Raw genomic sequence first — 25886 nt, 5'->3', positions numbered from 1 at the left:
TTAACATGTATAACGAAAGAATGTGAAAGCCCAGAAAAAGCAAAGCCTCGGAGGAAAAGGTTGGCAGCCCATTCATGCACAGTCCAGGGAAGAGGACCAAGGCACCCTGACACGAAGAATTTTGATCCCTCTGGGAAAAACATTCCAAATGTAGAAAACAAAGTAGGAGGTTGTAGTTAATAGAATTTAAGAATTTCAGTCCAGAGGCACAATATTCCTACTGTGAGATGAATACATCAGGTTATCACAGCCTAATGCCCTGAATGTTTCATTCCTCTAACATCCGTTATCTCATGCCCACTAAACAACTTTCTCTGATTACTAATAGGCTTCCCAAAAGTATAGGATTTTCCAAAAATCCAATAAACTTGAAGTATACAGGTCTCTGGGAAAATTATTTCTCATTACAAATTAATAATCCTACAATCAAAGTTTAAACAGTCTCTTGAACTGGAAAACCTGAGTTCACCTCTGAGATAGCACAAGTCTCAATTGATAAAAAAAAAAAAAAAAACCAAATCAGATTTCTGAGCCTACAAGTAAAAGGCCAGATTCTTTATTACATAAATTAACCAAGGCAATGGATGCTCTCCTGGGCAGCCACTCAAGCAAAATACGATCAGCTTTTTGTCCTGGTATCACATATTCCATCCAATGTCACCATAAGTTATTACCAAGGACTAAGCCTTCTTACTTTAATTTCTGCACTACCATATGACATTTAAATTAGTTTAATCTCTGAAATCTCTATAAAATAATGATAGTATTTTCTGTCTCACAGTATATGCTTGAAACTATATTAAAATAATATATTTTGTGTTATTATATATAAATGTAATATATTTACATACTATAAAAATCTATAAGGCATTTGGGAACTATAAGACAGTAAATGTCAACATTGTTTTAAATCTGTAATATTATTTCCTGATATTCTGTGGGAGAAAATCCCTCATAAAACAGTATCATTTAATACAAAATTGTCCATTACCAGATATAATTGCAAACAAACAACATTACTTCTTCACTCAACTATTACATGATACAAATTTGTGGTTCATTATTCTTAGTATTCTTTATTTCAAAATATATGGTTTTAAACCACTTATTTTGTGTTGCAAAAAAATTTAAAAAGCCCTGTGGTTAGAGATACAATCCCTCTACTTCTGGACACAGACCTGAGAGTAGGGAATAATACACTTCCTACCTATGACTACTGTACTGTGGGAAGTACAGAGGACTAAGACGATGTGAGTAAGCCTGGAATTATCAATACAATTGTCTAGGGCCCTGGTCGGGAAACTGTGGCTCGTGAGCCACATGCAGCTCTTTGGCCCCTTGAGTGTGGCTCTTCCACAAAATACCATGTGCAGGCACTACCTCGATAAAGAATGTACCTACCTATATAGTTTAAGTTTAAGAAATCTGGCTCTCAAAAGAAATTTCAATGGTTGTACTGTTGATATTTGGCTCTGCTGACTAATGAGTTTGCCGACCACTGGTCTAGGGAACCAACACAGTTTCAACTATCACCCTACTGCTCTAGTTCCCTCAGCTACTCTGATGGAACTACTCCTGGGGAGGATTCATTCAAAGAAACAAAGAGAGAATTTAAAATATGTATATGAAGAAAAAGAGACTGACAATAAAAGTATTCTTTGTAGCATTCAAATAAACAAAAGTTATTCCCTCTATATATGTGATTTAAATTTTAAATAATCTTAAATTATTCTGCCAAATAAGTATAATATAATACAATAAAATCCAATTTCTAGGCTCTTCTAACCTAGAATATCTTTCTCCTTTCTTCCTGGAAGGACTCACTTTCAAAGGCTATTGTTTTATAAACTATTTTTTTGTTTCCTATACATTTTCTCTAATTTTTTTGTGTGTATTTTTCTGAAGGTGGAAATGGGGAGAGACCGTCAGTCAGGCTCCCGCATGCACCCGACCGGGATCCACCCGGCACGCCCACCAGGGGCGATGCTCTGCCCACCAGGGGGCGATGCTCTGCCACGACCAGAGCCACTCTAGCGCCTGGGGCAGCGGCCAAGGAGCCATCCCCAGCGCCCAGGCCATCTTTGCTCCAATGGAGCCCTGGCTGCGGGAGGGGAAGAGAGAGACAGAGAGGAAGGGGGGGGGTGGAGAAGCAAATGGGCGCTTCTCCTATGTGCCCTGGCCGGGAATCGAACCCGGGTCCCCCGCACACCAGGCCGACGCTCTACCGCTGAGCCAACCGGCCAGGGCCATTTCCTATACATTTTCAACATGTATTAGTCTGGGTCCTTATGCACCTTCCACTCTTTGTCTAAAATGTCCTCCCCACCTTTATCAGTTCAGATCCATAATTTATTCACTTATTTACCAAGTAAGTACTGAGTAGCTGCTATGTATCAGACATTGGGCCAACTGCCGAGGAAACAGAATACAAGTAAAAAGAGATTGTTCCAACTTAGAGACCTACCTCATATATCACCTCCCTAAAGCCTACCCTGAATCACTTCCTTTATGAAGCCAGATCTACTAAGAACTTTCAACATGTTTTACTTACACTCATCCTTGTTTTGTGGTGTCCTGTGTACATGGCCAACTATTCCATGAGGTCCAGTGAAGAAAAGGGCACATTTTAAGCATAACTATCTCTGGTATGGAACAGGTGTTTTGTAAACCTTCAGATAACAATTTTTAAACTACCTTGATTGTAAACCATGCCCATTTCTTAATTTCAGTATCTTAAATTTGTGTATTTTCTATTTTTCTAAGAGCACAGTCTCTGAAGTCAGACTACCTAGGTTTGCTATCTGGTTCTAGTAACTTATTACCTGTGCACCTGGGCAAATTGCTTCATCTTGCTTTGCCTTGGTATCTTCATCTGTAGAACGGACAACGGTACCTCTGCCTCAGAGGCTGTTATAATGATTCACTGAGTTAATATGTGCAAAAGACTTTGAATACTGCCTGGTACCAAGTGAACAAAACTAGATGCTAGCTAATACTTTCATTATTAACCATACAATAGTCTTGTCTTGGTAATTTCTCAACCTCTTGCAGAAGAATCTCCTACGTTTATAAAAATAATGTATTGTATATACAATCGGTCCCCATTATTCACAATTCTATATCTGTGAATGAGGACAAACTTGTGAATTTACCTACTGCTAAAATTGATTTTTAACTCCCAAATCAGTCTTCATAATCATTTTCAGAAGTGCACAGTGGCAAAAAATTGAATTGCTGGACATGCACATTCCCAGCTGATGTCAAACAAGGCAACCATACTCTGCCTTCTTGTTTCAGCTCTGCGGAGAGGACGGATGCAGAGGAGAGGACAGACGTTAGGGGGCCGTGCAGTGTAGCATGATGTCTGACTCTGGGCCAGCCGGACAGTTTGAATCCCAACACTGGCAACTGTTAGTGGGGTGGCCACAGGCAAGTCACTTAAAACTCTGAACTTCATTTCATCTTTTGAAAAATAAATAAAATATAATCTACCAGGATGAGCTGTTTTATACTTAAGATTATAATCTACAGGAGACATTTATGTATGTGTGTGCCCCCCTCCCAGGAGCACTTATTTGCTAGTAAGTGTTCCATGCAACTAAAAACCATAACTAGTGTAATTAAAGAGAACTGACTTTATTTTTTCTAGTTAAAATCCATAAAATTTCATTTTGTCATAATAGTATTTTCAGAATTTCATAACCATGGCCAAAATGAGTAGAAATGCCTATAGACTGAAAGAGAGAGAGAGAGAAGAAATTCTAGTTTTAAATTTAGATTCTTCTGAAAACTCAGTTTAACATACGCTGATCATTTTCAAGGAACTCAGTAGTGGGTATTATCTTAAAACTACTATTGTGAGTTTCCTAATAGCTTTTGAAATAAATCATTTTATAAACTTAAAGAACTTTTCGGCCTGACCTGTGGTGGCGCAGTGGATAAAGCGTCGACCTGGAAATGCTGAGGTCGCCGGTTCAAAACCCTGGGCTTGCCTGGTCAAGGCACATATGGGAGTTGATGCTTCCAGCTCCTCCCCCCCTTCTCTCTCTCTGTCTCTCTCCCCTCTCTCTCTCTGTTTCCCTCTCTCTCTCCTCTCTAAAAATGAATAAATAAAATTAAAAAAAAAATTAAATTAAATAAACTTAAAGAACTTTTCTTCTTAATGACAACATCTTGTCATTCATGGAAGAAAATGAAACACTTGCATACAAAACTTTAAAGTTAACTATAAAGCTGCTGCAAGTTGGCCCCTTTAAAATAAACATACCATTTCATATGCTCTAATTTTCTCTTGCAAAAAACTGATTTGCTTTTTGAAGTCTTCCTTCTTTTTTTGATAATCTTCCAGGAGATGGTCTTGTGCCTCCAGCTGTTGCTGATGAGTGAGGATCTGCTGTTTGGCTTGTAGTAAATCTGCAGCTGTGCTGCTATGAGTGCTGTTTCTCAGGGTCTCACTGGCCTGTAACTTAAAAACATAAAAGAAACCCCAAAGTATTAAATTCTGAAGTGACTGCACTAAGGAACAGACACCTCTTGGGGGTGTCTATTAACTTGGCTCACAATTGCTCTCTGGGAACTGGGCTGAATTTACAGGCTTGAGATCCCAGCAAACACACTGCCATGGCTGAAAGGGTAAGGATGGGCACATTACCCCAACTGAACCAGGAAGATTATTTTTCCCGTGATAAAGTGAGGAAGTAGTCCAATGAGAGAGGTAAGACTGAGGCAGATAAGCAGGAAGAACTGGGGCCTGAGAGACTGTCCTTCCTGGATTTCTGAGGACTTGCTGGTTTCTGACTCCAACCCACTACAGAGGCCGTGCGCTTCTGGCTGGGGTCTGTTCCATGAGCCTGTCTCCTTACATTAAATCCCTCCCTTTGTAAGCTATCTCCAACTATTTCCCACTATTTGCCATCAGAAACCCTGATTAAACAATTAGGTTACGATGGCTCTAATTAAGGGTAAATTGTGTCTATGCAGTCCAGTTACAATTGTGGCTCAGACCAGAGTTGGCAAAAGGAGGATGTGACTACATGTTAATTTCTACAAAATTCCACCAAATCAGACTTACAAAATTCTGTAGGATTTCAAAATATAGACAAAGAAGAAGTACAAAAAATAAAAGCAAGAAACCACTCAACAAGTATAAATTATATTCTTGGTTAACAAATAGGTATATTTACCAGTTTTTCCAACATGGTATCACTAAGAATCATTTGTAAGAGCAAATGGATTTAAGGTAATTTAAATTTGTTTTGGAAAGTGTGGGGGGAAATTTAAATTGCTTACTAAAAATTACTTAATAACTTTGTTCCACTAGTAATACTTACATGCTGAAATTGAATCTGTAGATTCTGACTTTGTTCTGTCAACTCTAAGAACTCTCTCACTGTCTCATCCTTTTCTCTTCTCGCTTGTTGTAAATTGGCAGTGAGCTGGGTTATGATGCCATCTCTCTGTTTAATGGCAGCTTCAAATTCTTGTAACTAAAAGACATCAGTGCTAGACTTATTTTTCAAAACAGAATTGATTATTGCAAGTAATATTTTCAAAAATATGATTTAAAAATTCACTGGCAGAACTATCACAATTTGTAAGCCATCCTTTCCATATCTGAAGTTATTAGAGCTTGCAAGCATTGGTTTTACCTCCAGATCAACTTTTAAACTAAGTATCTGAATGTAGGAACAAAATGTATCAGGTCTAACTTATCCACGTCCTTACTTCCAGAAGGACAGTGCCTTTCTGTCTGGGGACGCCTCAGCCTGTTGCCAGGCAACACCATCATAGCCACGGTCAACCCTTCCTCTCCTCTGGAGAGGGTGAAACTGAGATGTATCCTGTCCTCCTCATCAATGTCCTATTTCCTCTTCTTTTTATAACTGACTTTCAAGAAAAACAGATATCATTCTAACCACAAGAGGCTATTTACAAGGGCTTGCTGACATTTTTAATGAGCTTACATCATATTTTGATGAGATGTGCACAATAATTTTCTCTCAAGCTAATTACAAAAACATCTACTGTACTGAAGTGATTTCAGCCTACCTATCTCATAAAGTTAAATAAAAAGAGTCCACAGTTTATTAGCCCAGTTAATGAAATCCTGCTTTTAAGGTTGTTTATGATATACAATATATGATGACAGATATTATACGATAACTATAAACTACCACTTAATAAGGCTATCTTTAAAGAATGTATATATACAATCATTCAAATTTCCTATTTTTGTTTGTGTAACAAAAGCCACACAAAGTAAACATACTTGCTGCAGTCCTTCAGTCCCATAGGCGGCCCTCATTTCCTCCAGTTCTCGGTTTAGCTCTTCAATCTCATGCTGTTTCCCGATCAATTCACTTTCCATTACCTCTAGGTGGGTCTGCGCTCCACGTTCAGAATAAGAATCATCAACACCAAATTCTTCGTCCTAAATCAATCCAAGATTTTGAATAATTTGACACTAGCATAAATGCTCAGAAAGAGGAATTAAAATATTCAAAGCAAAATCCACTTTAAAACATCCCTCAGGACCTGGGAACTTACCAGCATGGCAACCTACGCTGTTGTTAATGTTATACATTCCTCAAAAGTAAAAACACAGTACCTGCAAATTCTGTTAAAATTGAGTTTTAGAGCAAAAAGTGGGTGATTTTGTCTTGTTAAACATTAAAAGCATTGAGGATTCACCCACAGAAAGAAGTACATGCAAGAAAAAGCTTGTTAGTAAGCCAGATGGTTTTAAATAGTATAAAACATTAGTATTACAAGTAGATTTAAATACTGTACCCTTAATAAATTTGCAGGCTTTCCTGTCCTCACCACAAAACTGCAACCATTTACCTGTATAAAAACAATTTCCTGATATATTATAATTTTAAATAGAACTTTATTTAAAGCTAACAATTATATTTCTGCTAACCACTCATGCCTAGAAAAATGCCTCATTGGCAAAGACATAATGACTAAATTTAAGTATCTAAAAGTCATTACGACCATTTCAAATGTCAATCATTCTTCCAACATTTGAGTGCTTATTATGCAAAAAACACTGTACTATACAGTGATTTAAAGCTGTAAGTGCAGGAGGGATAAATAAGGGACAGAAAGAAACTTCACTTTGGGCGACAGGTACACGATACACTATGCAGATACTGTTTTGTTGAGTTGTATGCTTGAAACCTGTATGGTTTTGTTAACCAATGTCGCCTCAATAAACTAAATAAAAATAAGTAAATAAATACTGTTGGTACCTTATTGTAAAATACAAAATATTTAGTAAGTATCACAGATATACAGCTTCCATACATTTTTCTGGACCTCAAAATTTCCAACAGTGTTTTAATTTAAAAATTTAGGCAAAAGTATCTCACTGTAACAAAAATTTCCATTATCACTTTATGTTTTCATAATAATTTTAAAATCAATCTTTTGATTCTTTAGCATTTAAATTTATATTAATAAAAATTAAATTTTACTCTTATCCTAAACTTGAAAACATGGCTATATATATTTTACCTAAATTTCATAGCTCTGCATGAGAGAGTTTGGTGTACAGACACATGGCTTATAAAAATTCACTTTGGTTTAAAGAAAAAATGCACTTTGTGAAGTTCTGAGCTGCCGAAACATCTAAAACTTTCAATTAAGAAAGACAAGCTATAAAAATTAAGGCACCACAGAAAGAGAAAAGCAGTATTTTCATATACAAGTCCCAGATTTAAAGGCACAAGGGCAGATTCTTTGAATTGTAAACTGTAATTTTAAACTGGGATTCTTCACACAGAGGCAACTTTATGTAGCCAATTTATTGATTTAACTCTACTTAATTATTTTCCTGACCAGATTACTAATAAGTATGTTCTCAGCTTTTAAACACTTAGAAGTGTCAAAGTTTTCACTCACATTAGCAATCCAAAATAGTAGTATGTTTATTCAGGAAAATCAAGTATTTATTTTATTTTTTTTATTTATATTTTATTTTTTTGTATTTTTCTGAAGCTGGAAACGGGAAGAGACAGTCAGACGGACTCCCGCATGCGCCAGACCGGGATCCACCCGGCACGCCCACCAGGGGCGATGCTCTGCCCACCAGGGGGTGATGCTCTGCCCCTCCGGGGGGTGGCTCTGTTGCGACCAGAGCCACTCTAGCGCCTGGGGCAGAGGCCAAGGAGCCATCCCCAGCGCCCAGGGCCATCTTTGCTCCAATGGAGCCTCGGCTGCGGGAGGGGAAGAGAGAGACAGAGAGGAAGGAGAGGGGGAGGGGTGGAGAAGCAGATGGGCGCTTCTCCTATGTGCCCTGGCCGGAATCGAACCCGGGTCCCCTGCACGCCAGGCCGACGCTCTACCGCTGAGCCAACCGGCCAGGGCCAGTTTTTTTTTTTAAAGATTAGAAACCTACAATATTATGGAAATCATCGAGTGCTTATGGAATCAAAACTTATGGAATACATTGAGTGCTGAACCATTAATAATAAGGAATATTTTCCATGTCCTCAAATTGTGGACCAAAGAAATAACAATCATATCTAAAAGAATAAGAAAAAGTTAATAAAATGACATATTTATTAATAACACATAAAGAAGGTGTTTCTTAAAGTAGCTAATGCCTAATCAGTGATTTTTATTAAATTAAAAATCATTACTGCACCCTTAATTTCAATAAATGAATTTTGTATAATTAACTAGAATTCAATCATTTGCAAAAAGAATAGCTCAAAATGAAATAGCCTATATTATGAAATGTTTACTGGGTTAAATATGGATACCTATAATAAATTGTATATGCTAGAAAACCAGTATGAAGTAGTCCTAGAAAATAAAAAAGGGCTTTTTATCTAATGAACATCCAATTTATCTATACAGATTTAAGACCTTAGTTAATAACCTGGAAAAAAGATATCAGAAAAACATAACCTTCACGTTTTCTAGGTCATTTAAATCATGTTATGGTCTACTTTGTTATATATAAAAATACAGGACCATTTGAGTTTCAAGAAGTAAAGTACTAACAAAGAAAAAAAGTAATAAAATGAAGTACTAATAATCAATAACAGTTTCAAGAAAAATATACAATGCCAATCATAATGTTATTTATTCTTACCTCTGAACTATAATCATCGGCTGTGGTGGAAATTTCACTTTCTGGCTAAAACAGAAGTAAAAACCAATTACATTAAGTCCTTTCCCTTCCTAGATATTGTATTTTATTAACTTATCATTATTGGTACTAATAATATAAAACTCATAAAAATATCACTGAAAAACTAAAAATTGTTCAGATCTTTAAAATTTTCACTCTAATTAAGAATGGCTATATAACATATCATTTAACACCAGGCATTTTTCTCTATATAAAAGTATCACATTAGCACAAGGTCTTATATCACTAAGAATCATTTGTAAGACAAAACATCAATTAAGATATCATCCCACTAATTCTTGTGTCTCTGTTAAATTAAAAAGTACTAACATGTTAGTATAAAAAAGTTCAATTTCTTCAAAAGGAAGAATCAACAAATCTTGATGCTAGAAAAGTAGTAACAACTTGAAGAAAAACCACCACCCTTGTTGTTATTAATATCTTTGCTGCTTAGAAAGTACATTTAAAGACATTCTTGTTTCATCCTTATATCCCTGGAATTTGGGATGAAGTAAGGGGCTTTTCCAAGCTGCTCTCAGCTGAGAGGTACTGTGCTTAGAAGAGTCAAAGAGAAAACCTAAAATTTTCACTGCTTTCATTCTTCTCCCTCTCTTTTTTTTTTTTTTTTTTAAGATTTTATTTATTCATTTTAGAGAGAAGAGAGAGAGGGAGAGAGAGAAGGGGGAGGAGCAGGAAGCATCAACTCCCACATGTGCCTTGACCAGGCAAGCCCAGGGTTTCGAACCAGCGACCTCAGTGTTCCAGGTTGCTTTTTATCCCCTGCTCTACCACAGGTCAGGCCTACAGCAGTTTCTTTTTATTTTATTTTATTTATTCATTTTAGAAAGGAGAGAGAGGGGAGAGAGAAGGGGGGAGGAGCAGGAAGCATCAACTCCCATATGTGCCTGACCAGGCAAGCCCAGGGTTTTGAACTGGCGACCTCAGCATTTCCAGGTCGACGCTTTATCCACTGCGCCACCACAGGTCAGGCCCCCTCTCTTTTTACAAGTGAGAAGACACAGATGTTTCACCTCTTCATTCAACAAATATGAACCATCATTGTCTCCTTTCTCCTCTACTTAAGGAAATTTTATTTATCACCGAAGACCAAATTTTAAGTCTACCTCTAGGATGTAGTAACTGATGCCAGGAACAGAAATAAGCCCTACCCCTATTCTAAAATTCTGTAGCAGTGGTTCCTGATTCATATGACCCTCTTTTAAATTCTATATATATTTTGTTGTTGTTGTATTTTTCTGAAGTGAGAAGCAGGGAGGCAGACAGACTCCTGCATGTGCCTGACCAGGATCCCCCCAGCATGCCCACTAGGGGGCAATGCTCTGCCCATCTGGGCCATCGCTCTGTTGCAACCAAAGCCATTATAGCGCCTGAGGCAGAGGCCACGGAGCCATCCTCAGTGCCCGGGCCAACTTTGCTCCAGTGGAGCCTTGGCTACAGGAGGGGAAGAGGGAGACAGAGAGGAAGGAGAAGGGGATGGGTGGAGAAGCAGATGGGCGCTTCTCCTGTGTGCCCTGGCCAGGAGTCAAACCCGGGACTTCCACACGCTGGATGGATGCTCTACCTCTGAGCTGACCAGGGCTACATTCGAAATATTGTTATGACAGAAGCCCTCATGGTACACTTGCTGATGCATATTATATACTAAAAACGGTGTGACTGACGATAAAAAGACACTCTCTGCACCCGAAAACCAGTGAGTGAAGAGAGCAAATGCTGATTTATTATGCAGAAAAATATAATGAACACATCTTCAAACTAAATTAAGTACCAGAACTGCCCTATTGTATTACTCAAAAGGTCTAGATTTCAACAAAAAATTTCATGCTATACAAATGAAAAGATATGGCCCATACACACAAAAAAATAGCAGTTAGGAGAAACTGTCTCTGATGAAACACAGATATTGGACTTAATAAACAAAGACTTTAAACTAGCTATTTTAAATAAAGTCAAATGAATGTAGAAAATGTCTTTAAAAACTGAAAAAAATTATAAAAATGTTTCATTGAATACAGAATATCAGTAAAGAGAAGAAACGTATGAAAGAACCAAAAAAAAAAAATTCTGATGTTAAAAATAACAAATAAAAATTTCACTAGAGGAGCTTAAGAGCAGATGTAAGGATGAAGAATAAAGAATCAGCAAACTGTAAAATAGTTCACCTGAATTTATCCAGTCTGAGGAAAAGAAAAAAAAGGAATGAAGAAAAATGAACAGAGCATCAGAGATCTGTGCAACAATATCAAACATACTAACATATGCATAATGGAAGACCCAGAAGGAGAAGAGAGAAAGGGACAGAGAATATCTGAAGATAAACAATGGCTGACAACTTCTCAAATGAATGAAAAACATTACACCAAGAGGCTCAACACACTCTCAGTAGGAAAAACTAAAAAAGATATATTTTTTTAATTTATTCATTTTTAGAGAGGAGAGAGAGGGGGCAAGAGAGAGAGAGAGGAGAGAGAGACAGACAGAGAGAGAGAGAGAGAGAGAGAGAAGGGGGAGGAGCTGGAAGCATCAACTCCCATATGTGCCTTGACCAGGCAAGCCCAGGGTTTCGAACCGGCGACCTCAGCATTTCCAGGTCGACGCTTTATCCACTGCGCCACCACAGGTCAAGCCTAAAAAAGATACATTTTTTGTGATGAACAACAAATTTCTCTGGCACTCCTGATCTCCTGAATAAAGCTCAATCCCCCATATGTCTAAATCTTTCTGTTTCCATATGAATATACTAAGGCACAATCCAAATTATAATAATCTGCTTTGTCTAACTCTGTTCCTCCTAAACACCCCATCATTCTCTGCTCCTGGTCTCAGTTGGTGGTTCCACCATTCCAGTCACCATCCTAACCCACTCTTAAGCTTCTCCTTCATCTCTATATTCTGGAAAATTACTGTATATCACTAAGGGGAGGGAGAAAATGAATATTTATTGAGAACCTTCTACAGACCAGGTACAATCTCCTGTCCTTCATTATTCCCACTATCCCATCCCCATCACTTTGTGATCCATTTAAAACTAGACCACTTTAGGTTTCCTAAGTACATCATACCTTTTCATGTCTTCGTGGATGTAATCTCTGGCACAGAGATTGCATCTCCTAGTTCTCTGCCTCTAGCTCAATAAGCACACAAGGCTGATTTGGGCATTCTCCCAAATCATGATACTTTAGGGCAGTGGTCCCCAACCTTTTTGGGGCCACAGACTGGTTTAATGTCATAAAATATTTTCACAGACCGGCCTTTAGAATGGGACAGATAAATGTATCACGTGACCAAGACAAGCGTCAAGAGTAAATCTTGGATGTAACAGAGGGAATCTGGTCATTTTTAAAAAATAAAAGACTGTTCAGACTTAAATATAAATAAAACAGAAATAATGTAAGTTATTATTCTTTCTCTGCGGACTGGTACCAAATGCCCCACGGACCGGTACTGGTCCGCGGCCCGGGGGTTGAGGACCACTGCTCTAGGGTACCATGGACATTGTTGCTAGCATAGCTTGAATCAGGGTACACAGTCTATCTTACATCTGCCGTCCCCAGTGGACTGACCTTCCTAATGGGCAGAGACTCTCATATTTACCTGTGTATCCTTGGTGCTCAATTCTTGGTGTATTACAGTTGCTTAATAAACATTTATTGAATCAAACTTATAAAGGTTGCACAGGGTGCTAAAGAGTGTTATCATCACTACTTTCCACTTACAATTTTAATGTTTAAAAATATGAATACTTACTTCAGCAGAGAAGACCTGGTCACGTTTGATTATTTCTCCACTGTGTAGAGTTCTCATTGTTGTGGATTCAGGAGTCACGGCTGATTCTACTTCCTGAGAACTATTCCTGTACATCTCATCACTCTGTGACTGCTCAATATTCAAAGCATGGTATGCTGCTACATCACGTTTACTGCTTGAAGTATTCTTCCTCTTTTTCTTCTTGGAAGGATTCTGCCCGTCACATTGAGCTTTCCTTTGTCGAAACTGCGCAAGCTACCAAAAAAAAAAAAAAAAAAAAAAAAAAAAAAAAAAAGAAGAAGAAGAAAAAGAAATTGCCATTACTGTCAAAGATCCTTTTTCTTTATCACCACTGAAAAAAAAAAACAGCTTTGGAATCACTTTCTTTAAACAATCACTAAAATGATGACAAAGTAAAAGTATAATTGTTAGTCTTTATTATACAAATAATTATTAAATAGCAAAGACATTAAGTATTTCTGAATAAATGCTTTTCAAATATGGAGAGGAACTAAAAATATGTCTAAAGAAAAAAAATTAGCCCAGAATTGGTAGAGTAAGGAAAACCAGGCAGTCTCATTCACCACTTGGTGAAAGTATAAGTTCTGAATTATTAAAAGTGTAAATTCTGATTATTAATACCTAAGAGTTCTAAATAAATGTACTTTGTGGAATTTCTGAGACTTCTATTAATTTACACTAAATAAAATTAGTCCATGTAAAAAGAATTAGCTATACAACTAATCACTGCAAGCCTTGTTTATAATGGAAAAAAACTACAAAAACTTTAAATATGAAACAGTGCTTCTCATACCTTAATCATCAGAATTTTTGCCATGTCCTAGTGCCACTTATACTTATTTACTTAACATGTTTGTTTGCTTATTTCTTGATTGACTGACTGTATTTTTCTGAAGTGAGAAGCGGGGAAGCAGACAGATTCCCGCATGCGTCCGACCGGGATCCACCCGGCATGACCACTAGGGGGCGATGCTCTGCCCATCTGGGCCCTTGCTCCATTGCAACTGGAGCCATTCTAACTCCTGAGGCAGGCAGAGGCCATGGAGCCATCCTCAGTGCCCAGGCCAACTTTGCTCCAGTGGAGCCTTGGCTGTGAGAGGGGAAGAGAGAGATAAACAGAAAGGAGAGGGGGAAGGGTGGAGAAGCAGATGGAAACTTCTCTTGTGTGCTGTGGCTGGGAATCAAACCTGAGACATCCACATGCTGGGACAACACTCGACCACAGAGCCAACCGGCCAGGGCCTACTTAACATGTTTAACTTGTGTTTAACTTATTTAAGTTTATTTTAAAAGGAGACTTTCTACCCCTGATAGAAATTAATAGCCAGTAGCAATTGTAATTTCTTTAACAAAATAGTGAACAGAAGTAAATACAATGAAAAATAAAACTGCATTATTAAAATTCTAGTTAGATATTACTGCTGAAGGTTATAAAACAAACAGGCAATTGTGAGAAGGGTATAAAGAATGTATGAGCATCAAACAGACGTTTGGTTTGTCATTAGCAGATGAACTTAAAGGAAATCTAGAAAGGTAGTAACTTTCTTAAAATACTATCCAGAGGTATTTAATACTAGATTAGGATATCACCTAAAATATCTGTCACCACCTAAAATCAGAGGTATGTATTATTTCCTTTGGTAACACTGGATTAACTCAATTAAAATAATATTAATATTAATACAAACCATTATTAATAATTTATGACAAATAGTAGTTATAAAATATTGCAATGTATCATTTTTCTTAATAAAAAAATTATGTGCGTCTCTTTTAACAAAGATAAAGCAGGCTTCAGACTCACAGCCTTCATCACCTCATTATAACTAGCTTGAATTTTAATAATATAACAAGCCTGACCTGCAGTGGCGCAGTGAATAAAGCCTCGACCTGGAATGCTGAGGTCGCCAGTTCAAAACCCTGCACTTGTCTGGTTAAGTAAGGCACATATGGGAGTTGATGCTTCCTGCTCCTCCCCCCCTTTACTTCCTCTCCTCTCTAAAATGAATAAATAAAAAAAAGAGAAACAAAAGCATAAGAACAGGTGTAAGTCCCTTGTGCCTTAAAGAGAGGAAATATACTAGCAATAAATTAATTATATAACTATTAATTAGACAAATTACAAAGATGGCCATTAAATATCATATGATATAAGGTATTAAAGCAACTTAACACACTGGAGATGAATCAGGAGAATTCTGGTGTTTTCTGTTCTAATGCTTGTGGCCAATCATGAGAATTTTTGGTTTTTCATTGTCATTTAGAGAGAAACAGTGTAACAGAAAATGCAATCGCTGAAGTTAAAAATTACAAAAGTAATTAAAAGTGATTAGGCTCTTGTTAGTAATAAAAATAACTTTTTTTTATCAATTTGATAATTTTAAGGTGCTCTGTAACCATAGATAGTGACAAAGAACATGATAAAATTCTGGATATACTTGCTGACAATTTATCAGATATTCCAACTGAAACTGATGAAAGCTTTGATGGTGGCAGTGATATAGTTATTCCTTCAAAAAGGCGAAAAATTGTCATTTCAAGTGATTCTGAATCTGAAAATTTGAACAATTGCACACATGATTTTGAGTGTAATTTGCTTTTTGGTTGCCAAGATAATGATTGGTCAAAAGAGGACTAACCTAATTTGGAAAATTTTTGAAGGTAATTCTGGGGTTGCAGTTATAATGTCTGATTCTAAGAACATCACTGAAGTCACCAACTTGATTTTTGACGACAATCTGTTTGAACTATTTTGTCATCAATCGAACATAATATTATAACCAAATTTGGGAAAGCACAAAATTTCATAAGCAATAAAGTGGTCTCCTGTTACTCTAACAGATACGAAACAATTTTTAGGACGTATAGCGCTGATGAGACGAACTTGAAAGGATACTTGGAAAGAATATTGGCCTACAAATCCAGTTCTAGCTGTTCCAGTATTTCCTCAGATGATGAGTCGAATCATTTTGAACAAATCTGGACTTATTGGCATTTCAATGACAATGTAAATACAATTAAATCTTCATCCAGGCTATTTAAAATTCAATCTGTACCCGACCACTTTATTAGTAAATTTCAAACAATATATAAACCTATGCAAGAATTATCATTAGATGAAGGCATGATTCCCTGGAGGGGATGTCTTCTATTTCAAACCTACAGCCCAGCTAAAATTATTAAATATGATTTACTTGTAAGAATGGCATGTGAGAGTAAGACTGGGTATATTTGCAATATGGAAATTTCCTCTGGTGAAGAAAAAAAATTGAATGACTCTATTCTGTCACTACTTCGGCTGTATCTGGAATTAGGCATCACATATACCAAGATAACTATTACAATAGCGTTACAATTGCAGAAACTTTATTACTACATAAAAGAGGAGCTTGTGAACAATTCAAACAAATGAGGCTTGACAAAACGTTTCAAAGATAACACATTTATGCTTAAAAGAGGTGAAATAGCCTTCCGGAAAAAAGGTGACATTTTATTACTGATTTGGAAGGATAAAAGAGAAGTTCAAATTACTTCAATTATCCATGATGCTTCCTCTTGTGAAACAGAAAAGACAAACTGGCATACTGGAGAGGAAATAAAGAAGCAGTTTCCATGTGCAGTATAACTACAGTATGTGCAAGGTGTTGATCTTGCCGACCAATGACCAATATTTTTCAACATGTATTACCTTAGAAAAACAATAAAATGGATGAAGAAAGTAGCTTTACCTGATTTAATTGTGGACTATTCAATTCATTCAGGATTTATGAAGTGCTCAATCCAGAAAGCCAAGTAAGATACAAAAACCTTCTTTTATGGTATTAGCTTGTAAGAACATGTAATAAATAACTTCAAAATGCAATGGGCATTTAATTTTAAAGCATGCCTTTAACATTTATGTAAAACTTTTTTTGTACTCTTGCTACTGGGGTAAAGCTAGGAATAAAACTACTGGTCCGCATGTGTTAATAATGGTGTTGCTATCATTATCAAAATATGTGACAAATACCAGATTCTACTGAATAACACAGCATATATTTTATACTTATTTTGTCTGGTGTAGATGAAGAAAAGTATATAGCGTTGATTAAAAAGAAAGTCTAATTCATAAGTCAGAACTATCTAATCACTGACCTTGTAGAATATAAAAATATCACATTTAATTTTTTCCCAGCAATTCAGCAACTAGCCAGTTATTCTACCTCATGTCTGCTTAGGGAACAGATGCAACACCAGTTGCCTCTATTTGTATATTATTAAGCTGCTGGAATGCATTTAAACTACTTTGAGGATAGCAGATTCATTCTTAAAAATAAACCAACTGAAACACCATTATTATCTGTAAATAGAATCCAAAGTCTAGGCACATTGTTAAAAAGATCCCTCAAAAATAATGCAAAACCAAGAAATATATTAATGATGACATTCTTGATATTTATGCAATTTCAAAAGCTTCTTAAAGGCCCATGTTATTATCTGTGTTAGAAAATATATTCAGATAGCAGAGGATATCAGGACAAAGATGAAGACTCTGCTTAAAATTTCAACTCTGTTAGGTTATATATATAATTTACATTTATTAATATGTACAAACATACAAAGTAGAAAATTAAAACTGCATTATAAAAACGTTTGATTAAAAAAGAAACCTCTAAGACAACAGCATCCATTACTAAATGAACCCAAGTGAAAAGTTAATCATAGATATGAAATAAAAAGTAGAATGGTCCTATTAGTGTTCAGAATGAATTATATCTAAGGGCATAAAATTACCAAGACATTGTTTTAGGCCTGTGACTGATTATATGAGGTAATATTCTTTTTCAGAACAATTAATCAGAAGGTAAAGTCCATGAGGGTAAGAACTTTTGCTCACTGCTACATTTTCAAAGGCTGGAACAGTATTTGATAAATACATGTTGAGCAAGCCCTGGCCGGTTGGCTCAGCGGTAGAGCGTCGGCCTAGTGTGCGGAGGACCCGGGTTCGATTCCCGGCCAGGGCACACAGGAGAAGCGCCCATTTGCTTCTCCACCCCTCCGCCGCGCTTTCCTCTCTGTCTCTCTCTTCCCCTCCCGCAGCCAAGGCTCCATTGGAGCAAAGATGGCCCGGGCGCTGGGGATGGCTCTGTGGCCTCTGCCTCAGGCGCTAGAGTGGCTCTGGTCGCAACACGGCGACGCCCAGGATGGGCAGAGCATCGCCCCCTGGTGGGCAGAGCGTCGCCCCATGGTGGGCGTGCCGGGTGGATCCCAGTCGGGCGCACGCTGGAGTCTGTCTGACTGTCTCTCCCTGTTTCCAGCTTCAGAAAAAAAAAAATTAAAAAAAAAAAAAAATACATGTTGAGCAAAAAGAAGTAACTTATCTTTTAAAGTCACCACTAAGTAATCATTTTAAGTACTGTTTCACAGAACCTAATAATTAAGATGATATAATAGGCCTATCTAATTCTATTATATAAAATAGTTCTAAGGTTTCAAATTAAAATTAGCAATTACATGAATTAAAACACAAAATAATCTCTCACCATAATGTCTCTCCTCCAATAGCCCACAACATCCCCCCATAACAAGACAAAATTAAATTCTCAAAGTAATGCCCACAATAGCTTTTTATTGGGGTGACATTGGTTAACATAATTTTACAAGTGTCCAATTCTACAACCCATTTATGTATATCATATTGTGAGTCCACCCCTACAATAGTTTTTGAGCAAGAATTCTGCTTTATAAAAGAGATAGAACAAGACCATCATAAATCTAATTTCTTATAGCTATCAAAAATTTTTATTCTAAATCTAAAAAATGGCAAGCTAACAGAAAGGCAAATATAAGAAACTACTCAATTAATCATTTGATACTGAAATGATTCACTTTAAATTACTGGGAAAACATTCAGTCTAAGAAATGCTGAAAATTCATACTATAGCCATCTGTGTTTGTCACCTGAAAGCCAAATATAAAAATGTTAACATATGCAGGCACAGAAATAGTTGTAAGAGTTACTAGAACGATATTATGTCCACATACACTTGACTTTCAAAAATGATTCAGACCTCAAGTAAATATCACCTGACTAGAAGCTGAATAAACTAAATAAAAATGATTTATAAATTATTCCTTAAACTCAATATTTGTAACTTTATAAATGATCATTTTCAATAAAACAAGGACTTTTGAAAATGATGTATAAAAACATGCCAAGGTTTTTTATGTCACTTCAAAAAACCTGCTAATTAAAATCTGTTGTGTTTCTTGAATGTCCATTTGAATGTTTCCTATGTGCCAGGCATTGTGCTAGACATGAGTTAAAATATATGGTCCTGGCCCTGGCCGGTTGGCTCAGCGGTAGAGCGTCGGCCTAGCGTGCGGAGGACCCGGGTTTGATTCCCGGCCAGGGCACATAGGAGAAGCACCCATTTGCTTCTCCACCCCTCCGCCGCGCCTTCCTCTCTGTCTCTCTCTTCCCCTCCCGCAGCCAAGGCTCCATTGGAGCAAAAGATGGCCCGGGCGCTGGGGATGGCTCTGTGGCCTCTGCCCCAGGCGCTAGAGTGGCTCTGGTCGCAATATGGCGACACCCAGGAGGGTCGCAACATGGCGACGCCCAGGATGGGCAGAGGATCGCCCCCTGGTGGGCAGAGCGTCGCCCCCTGGTGGGCGTGCCGGGTGGATCCCGGTCGGGCGCATGCGGGAGTCTGTCTGTCTCTCCCTGTTTCCAGCTTCAGAAAAATGAAAAAAAAAAATAAAATAAAAAAATAAAATAAAATATATGGTCCTAATGGTAGGATGTTTTAATGAGTTGGGAGATACAAATAAAAGTTAAGTGTACAATTTCATAAACTCAACAGTCCTCTATACATCGTTAAGAAGGTGGAACCTCTTGTCTTAATTTTCTCAAAGAAGCCTTTCTGTAAGGCAGGGGTCCCCAAACTTTTTACACAGGGGGCCAGTTCACTGTCCCTCAGACCACAGGAGGGCCGGATTATAAAAAAAAAACTATGAACAAATCCCTATGCACACTGCACATATCTTATTTTAAAGTAAAAAAAAACCAAAACAGGAACAAATATAACATTTAAAATAAAGAACAAGTAAATTTAAATCAACAAACTGACCAGTATTTCAATGGGAACTATGCTCCTCTCACTGACCACCAATGAAAGAGGTGCCCCTTCCGAAGTGCAGTGGGGGCCGGATAAATGGCCTCAGGGGGCCGCATGTGGCCCGCAGGCCGTAGTTTGGGGACCCCTGCTGTAAGGTATGGTTGTAGTATTATATCTATGAAGAAAATAACTTGGCATATGACAGGTATTAAGTAGTTAATTTATTTAGCAAATATTTACTGACTGTCATGTGACCACCCCAGCGCTAAAGGTAGGGCAGGTAATGATAAATCATGTACAAACCCTACTTCTATAAACTGTAATTCGGGTAAAAAGGACAAATTAAACAAATATAAATACAGAAATATATCTTTTCAAAAAATACAAAGTACTTTGAAGGAAGAGTGTAAGTAGTAAAGAAAGCATACAACAGAAAGATTTAATTTGCATGGGGACATGGGGAGAAGTCAGAAAGTATTGACAAAAGAATGTGGAAGTTGAGATTTGAAGACAAATACAAGTGACTTGTCCAAGATCATAATCAGTAAGTGGCAGAACAGAATCAAACAAGAATCCAGTATTCTCTCCACTATACCAATCTGCATGCCATGCTTTCTAATCTCCCTTTCCCTTCATTTGTCATTATACTTCAAATTCTAGAATACTAAGTTTAAAGGCATAAATAAATGAAATCACCAAAGCAACAAATACTTTTTTGATAAGACTGGTGGGGCGGGCACACAACACATCCCAAAGAGAATATGATAAAATATTTTTAAAATATTAATCTTTCCAGTTTTCAAAAATTGCTAAAAGTAGAGCTATTTCTATGTTTTTGCTGTATAAAATTTAAGATATCCTAATTAATACTAATTATGGTGATTATCTGTACTTGTCAGTGCTGCTTTTAAACTTTTTAAATTTTCCTTAATGAATCGTGCACAAGAATGTTGTACAAACTATTACAGCAAAACTGCAGGGGCCCAACTATGGAAACAAAAGATTACTACAGTTGACCCAAAGACAATCTGTATGTAGAGGGAAATAGGGCAACTGAAAGCAAAGAAGACAAAAGCAACATTTTGTGCTCTAAGGCAGTGGTCCTCAACCTTTTTTGGGCCACGGACCGGTTTAATGTCAAAAAATATTTTCACGGACCGGCCTTTAGGGTGGGACGGATAAATGTATCACGTGACCAAGACAAGCATCAAGAGTGAGTCTTAGGTGGGTGTAATAGAGGGAATCTGGTCATTTTTTAAAAATAAAACATCGTTCAGACTTAAACATAAATAAAATGGAAATAATGTAAGTTATTTATTCTTTCTCTGCTGCCCGGTACTGGTCCGTGGCCCGAGGGTTGGGGACCACTGCTCTAAGGCACATTTTCCAACAACATAACAGAGAAACAAACTGTTGGAAAATAACAGTGCCAAAGAGACTGAGGAAATCAGATATGGAAGAGACCACAAGACTTTACATTACTGAGCCATCAGTCCTATTTATATCCTATAATCTCTCATTCAGTGCATATTTCTTTTCAATAAAGGTGTTGGAAAACCATGTCTAAGAAGAAACCAGATTCTACAGCCTCAGGGATCATAATTTTACATATTTTAACATATTTCATTATTTGGCAGATAGTAGGCACCAATATTTGTTTAAAGAAAACAATGTTACAAAAAGAATATGGATTACATCTAATAGATTATTGGACTGTTGTGTCTACAGAGCCTCTAATAAGCTAGCTCTGTGACAATGGACAAGCCGCTTAACTTGAGCAGAACTGTTTCTTCAACTGTACAATGAAGAGGCAGATTTGAAGGATCTTTTAAGATTTCTCCCAGATTTCAGGGTTTGTTTTTTTTATGAAGAATTTTTTTTCAATTATTACCTTTCTTATCTCTTCTCCCTTTCACTTAATTATAAAAGAGGAAAACTAGAATTCTACACTTTAAAAAAACTTCCTTGAAAAAATAATTCTTATTGAATTGTCTATTACTAAATGATCCCAAATAAAAAAAGATACAGAATGAAAAGTGGAAAGATTATAGTATTAAGAACAAATCACATCTAAGTATATAAAATTATCAAAATACTGTTTTAGGCTCATATTATTGATTATATGAAGTCAAATTATTATTTCAGGAAAAATAACTAGAAGGTAGACTCCAAGACGGGAAGGATTTTTAAATTAAATTCAAAGCCTATATAATATTCTAAGTCAAGCACAGTGCCAGCACATAAAAAATAATTTTTTACAGAAGAGACGTAACTAAATAATTTTAGGCATTATTCCTCAGAACTTACATAGTTTCTTTTAAAAAATAAGGTGATATATCAGATCCATGGTTACACTACTGCACAACCACACAATAGAGTATATGTAGCTACTGAGAATGTTTTCAAAAAGTGGAGTGGTTACCAGGGGGAGGGGAGTAAAGAGGAGAATGTTTTCAAAAAGTGGAGTGGTTACCAGGGGGAGGGGAGTAAAGAGGGACAAGTATACGATGACAGAAAATGATTTGGCTTTGGGTGATGGGCACACAACACCATCAACAGTTCAAATACTATAAAAATATTTACCTGAAACCTATGTGCTCTTATTGATCAATGTCACCACCATTAAATTTAATTTTCTAAATAAATCTTTTTAAAAAGAAAAAATGTTTTCAAAAAAATTTTAATGTGAAAAAATGCTCTCAACATAAAATTGGAGAAAAAGAGGCCAAAATTGCAAATAAGAGTACGATTGAAGTTATGTTTAAAAATATACTTATACACAGAAAGAAAGAATTCTAAAGCTGTTAATAGTGACTACTTTAAGTTATGAATCTATGGTGACTGTTTTTTTTCTTTGAAAGATTTTCACTGCCTCCCCCCAACACACATTACAGTTCTATAAAGAATGTTCACTAATAAATTATCACGGACCTATATGCGAATATCACACATCTACCAATACTCTCATCCCAAAGACAGGAATAAGGCAGAAGCCCCAGGAATATGCTGTCCCGGGGCCTGGACTCTTCCATTAGCCTCTCCACACACTTTCCCACATCTCGTAAGCATAACTAACTGCCAACACTGACAGGTCACTACACTTCACTGTTCAAATGCCACCAACTTGTTTCATTCCACTGTCACCTCATTTATTGCTACAAAGAACAGTGAGAAGAATGGCACTTTGTCCCAACCTTATCTTGGTTCCAAATGGCTTTTCAGTTTCCCATGAGGCCCAACTATACTACTCTTACCTTCCTCTGAAATCTCTGTATCTTTACAAAAACCTTCTAGTATTTCTCCCTCACTTAACCAATCTGTTTTGAGGGGAACAAAAAAATGCTACTAGAATTAGGGTGTTTATGCTTAACTATTTTAATCAAGTCCATATATTATATGATATTAAAAAATAACATGATTTCACTGCTTTACTGTATAGCAACAACATTAAAACTGCCACCTGGTATATCTATAGGTATATGGAATATATTTTTAGAAAAGGAATGACCTCTTCAGAGGTTAAATATGCCAAATATATACGTTCTTCAATAGTTTTTCTGCCACTTTTATGATGAAATCCATATTACTTTAATGACACATACAGATCCTCATGATCTGATCCCAGCTACTTCTCCAATCTAATTTTTTGCTATGTAACTTAATCCTCTCTGCTCCAGCATAAGGAGGAAGATGACGACTAATATTTCTTGAACACTTTTTATAGTCTAACAATGTTCTAAGCGCTTTATAGCTATTACCTGAATCGTCATAAGGCTGGTACTATTACTGTCCTCATTTTTTAGATGTAAGAATAGAAGTGCAAAGAGGTTAAGTAACTTTTCTACAGTCATAAAGCTAATAAATGGTAAAGACAGGATTTGATCCCAGATGGTCTGGTATAATCCAAGCTCATAATCACTACAATTATACTGCTTTTCCAAAAAAAGGATAAGGTAGAATTGGAAAAGATAAGGTAGAATTCACCACCTTCTCCTCATTTCCATTTATTCTCCATCTCACAGTAATTTGAATTCTCATTTTTGACAACTGGCCGCTCTTCCTTACTTGAAAAATCTGTCTTCCCTTGGTTTCACAGACATCACCAACTCCTAGCTTTGTGAATGATCTGTCTCCTTTGCAGTCTCCTTCTCCACCTGCCTTTTAAACCTGGGTGTTCCCACAGGATTCAACTCTTAGTCTGCATCCCACTCAGTGTTCTTCCTGAGGGAAGTCCCCATTCCCAGAATGTCAGCCAGTATCTTTAAACCAAATACTGATATACAGCATGAGCTTCTTTCACTCTTAAGTTCCAGACCTGTATTCAATTTTACACTGGATCAGTCCTCTAGAATGTCCTATTGGCACCCGACTCAACATATCCAAAACAGACTCATTTTTATTTTACTCAAATATTTATTTCCCTCCAAATATGCCCATGTTTATTATTTCAAAGGCCTTTTTCATTAAAACTCTCTCTTCCCCCGAATTTGTCCATGCTCCCTATTTCAGAGACTGGCACCAATATCTCTTCAGTTGCTCAAGTCGGAAAGCTGTACTCATCTCTTGTCTTAGTCTGTTTGGAATGTTATAACGGAATACCACAGACTGGGCATGTACAATGGACATGTATTTCTTACAGTTCTGAAGAGTAAGAAGTCCAAGTTAGGGTACAGACACCACTTTCTAGTTCACAGATGGCCACCTTTTTGCTATAACCTCACTTGGCAGAAGGAGCAAGGAAACTCTTTTATACCTCTTCTTATTATAAGGGCACTAATCCCAGTCACCTCTCAAATGCCTCCCAATCATCTCCTAACCAGCACCTTGGGGGGTTAGAATTTCAACACGTATATTTTGGAGAAACAAGCATTCAGACCATAGCAATTAGCAAGGCTTCTCAATCCTACCTACTGAACCCTGATCAAAGATGTAAGAGCCAGTGCTGAGCTGAATTAAGAACACAATGTTGGCCCTGGCAGGTTGGCTCAGTGGTAGAGTGTCACCCAGTGTATGGATGTCCTGGGATAGATTCCTGGTTCGAGCACAAAGAAGTAGGAGAAGTGACCATCTGCTTTTTCCCCTCCCCCTTCTTTATCTCTCTATATCTGCCTGCCCCCCCCCCCAGCTGTGGCTCAATTGATTCAAGGGAGTTGGCACAGGGTGCTAAGGATGGCTCCGTGGCCTCTGCCTCAGGCACTAAAAAAATATACAGCTTGGTTGCTATATAGCAATGGAGCAACACCCCAGATGGGTAGAGCATCTCCCCATAGGGGGCTTGCCAGGCAGATCCCGGTCGGGCGCAAGCGGGAGTCCGTCTTTGCCTCCACTGCCCTCAGTTAACTTAGAAAAAAAAGAACACAATGTCTTGGGTCAGAGAGACTGGGTTTGAATCCTTGTTCTGCCTCTATCACTTTGTGCAAATTATTTAACTTCTTGGTTTTCCCAGCTATAAAATAAAGATAACAGTATCCACAGCTGTTAAAATAGTTATAAAGATCAAATGAGATAGTAAGTGTAAAAGCCTTAGCATAATGCCTAGCTTCAGAAATGGCTCAAAATTGGCAGTTACTGTTACCAAATTCATACCGTTCTTGCTTTGGATGGATAGCTCAGTTGGTTAGAGCATCATCCCCATACACAAAGGTTGCCGATTCAATCCTTGGTCAGGACACATACAGAAACAGACTGGTATTTCTCTTTCTCTCTTTTTTTCTCTCTCTTTAAAATCAATAACTTTTAAAAAAATTCATACTTTTCTTTCTTCCACTCTCAACCTTTTCATTGTCCAAATGAGAGACAATGAGGATAAATCAAGAAATATTTAGAAGGTAATCCTTGGCCAGTTAGCTCAGCTGGTT

The 25886-nt window shown here is 37.2% G+C and overlaps 1 protein-coding gene across 8 annotated transcripts in view; it reads right to left on the bottom strand.

Moving 5' to 3' along the window:
• The window catches only part of AKAP9 (A-kinase anchoring protein 9), a 171989-nt gene that overhangs the window by 135212 nt on the left and 10891 nt on the right, over nucleotides 1-25886 (bottom strand). For 7 of the 8 annotated variants that reach the window (XM_066239573.1, XM_066239580.1, XM_066239574.1 and 4 more), the window contains exons 2-7: nucleotides 12911-13165; nucleotides 9104-9148; nucleotides 6790-6843; nucleotides 6269-6430; nucleotides 5331-5486; nucleotides 4268-4465 (exon numbers count right to left, since the gene is read on the bottom strand). In XM_066239573.1, the coding sequence (XP_066095670.1) occupies nucleotides 4268-4465; nucleotides 5331-5486; nucleotides 6269-6430; nucleotides 6790-6843; nucleotides 9104-9148; nucleotides 12911-13165 (870 nt within the window). The remainder of the gene's footprint in view (nucleotides 1-4267; nucleotides 4466-5330; nucleotides 5487-6268; nucleotides 6431-6789; nucleotides 6844-9103; nucleotides 9149-12910; nucleotides 13166-25886) is intronic. The other variant, XM_066239575.1, reaches the window with a different exon arrangement.

The sequence above is a fragment of the Saccopteryx bilineata genome, chromosome 7 (genome assembly GCF_036850765.1).
Source record: "Saccopteryx bilineata isolate mSacBil1 chromosome 7, mSacBil1_pri_phased_curated, whole genome shotgun sequence".
Taxonomy (NCBI): Eukaryota; Metazoa; Chordata; class Mammalia; order Chiroptera; family Emballonuridae; genus Saccopteryx; species Saccopteryx bilineata.
This window is presented reverse-complemented; position numbering and strand designations above follow the sequence as displayed.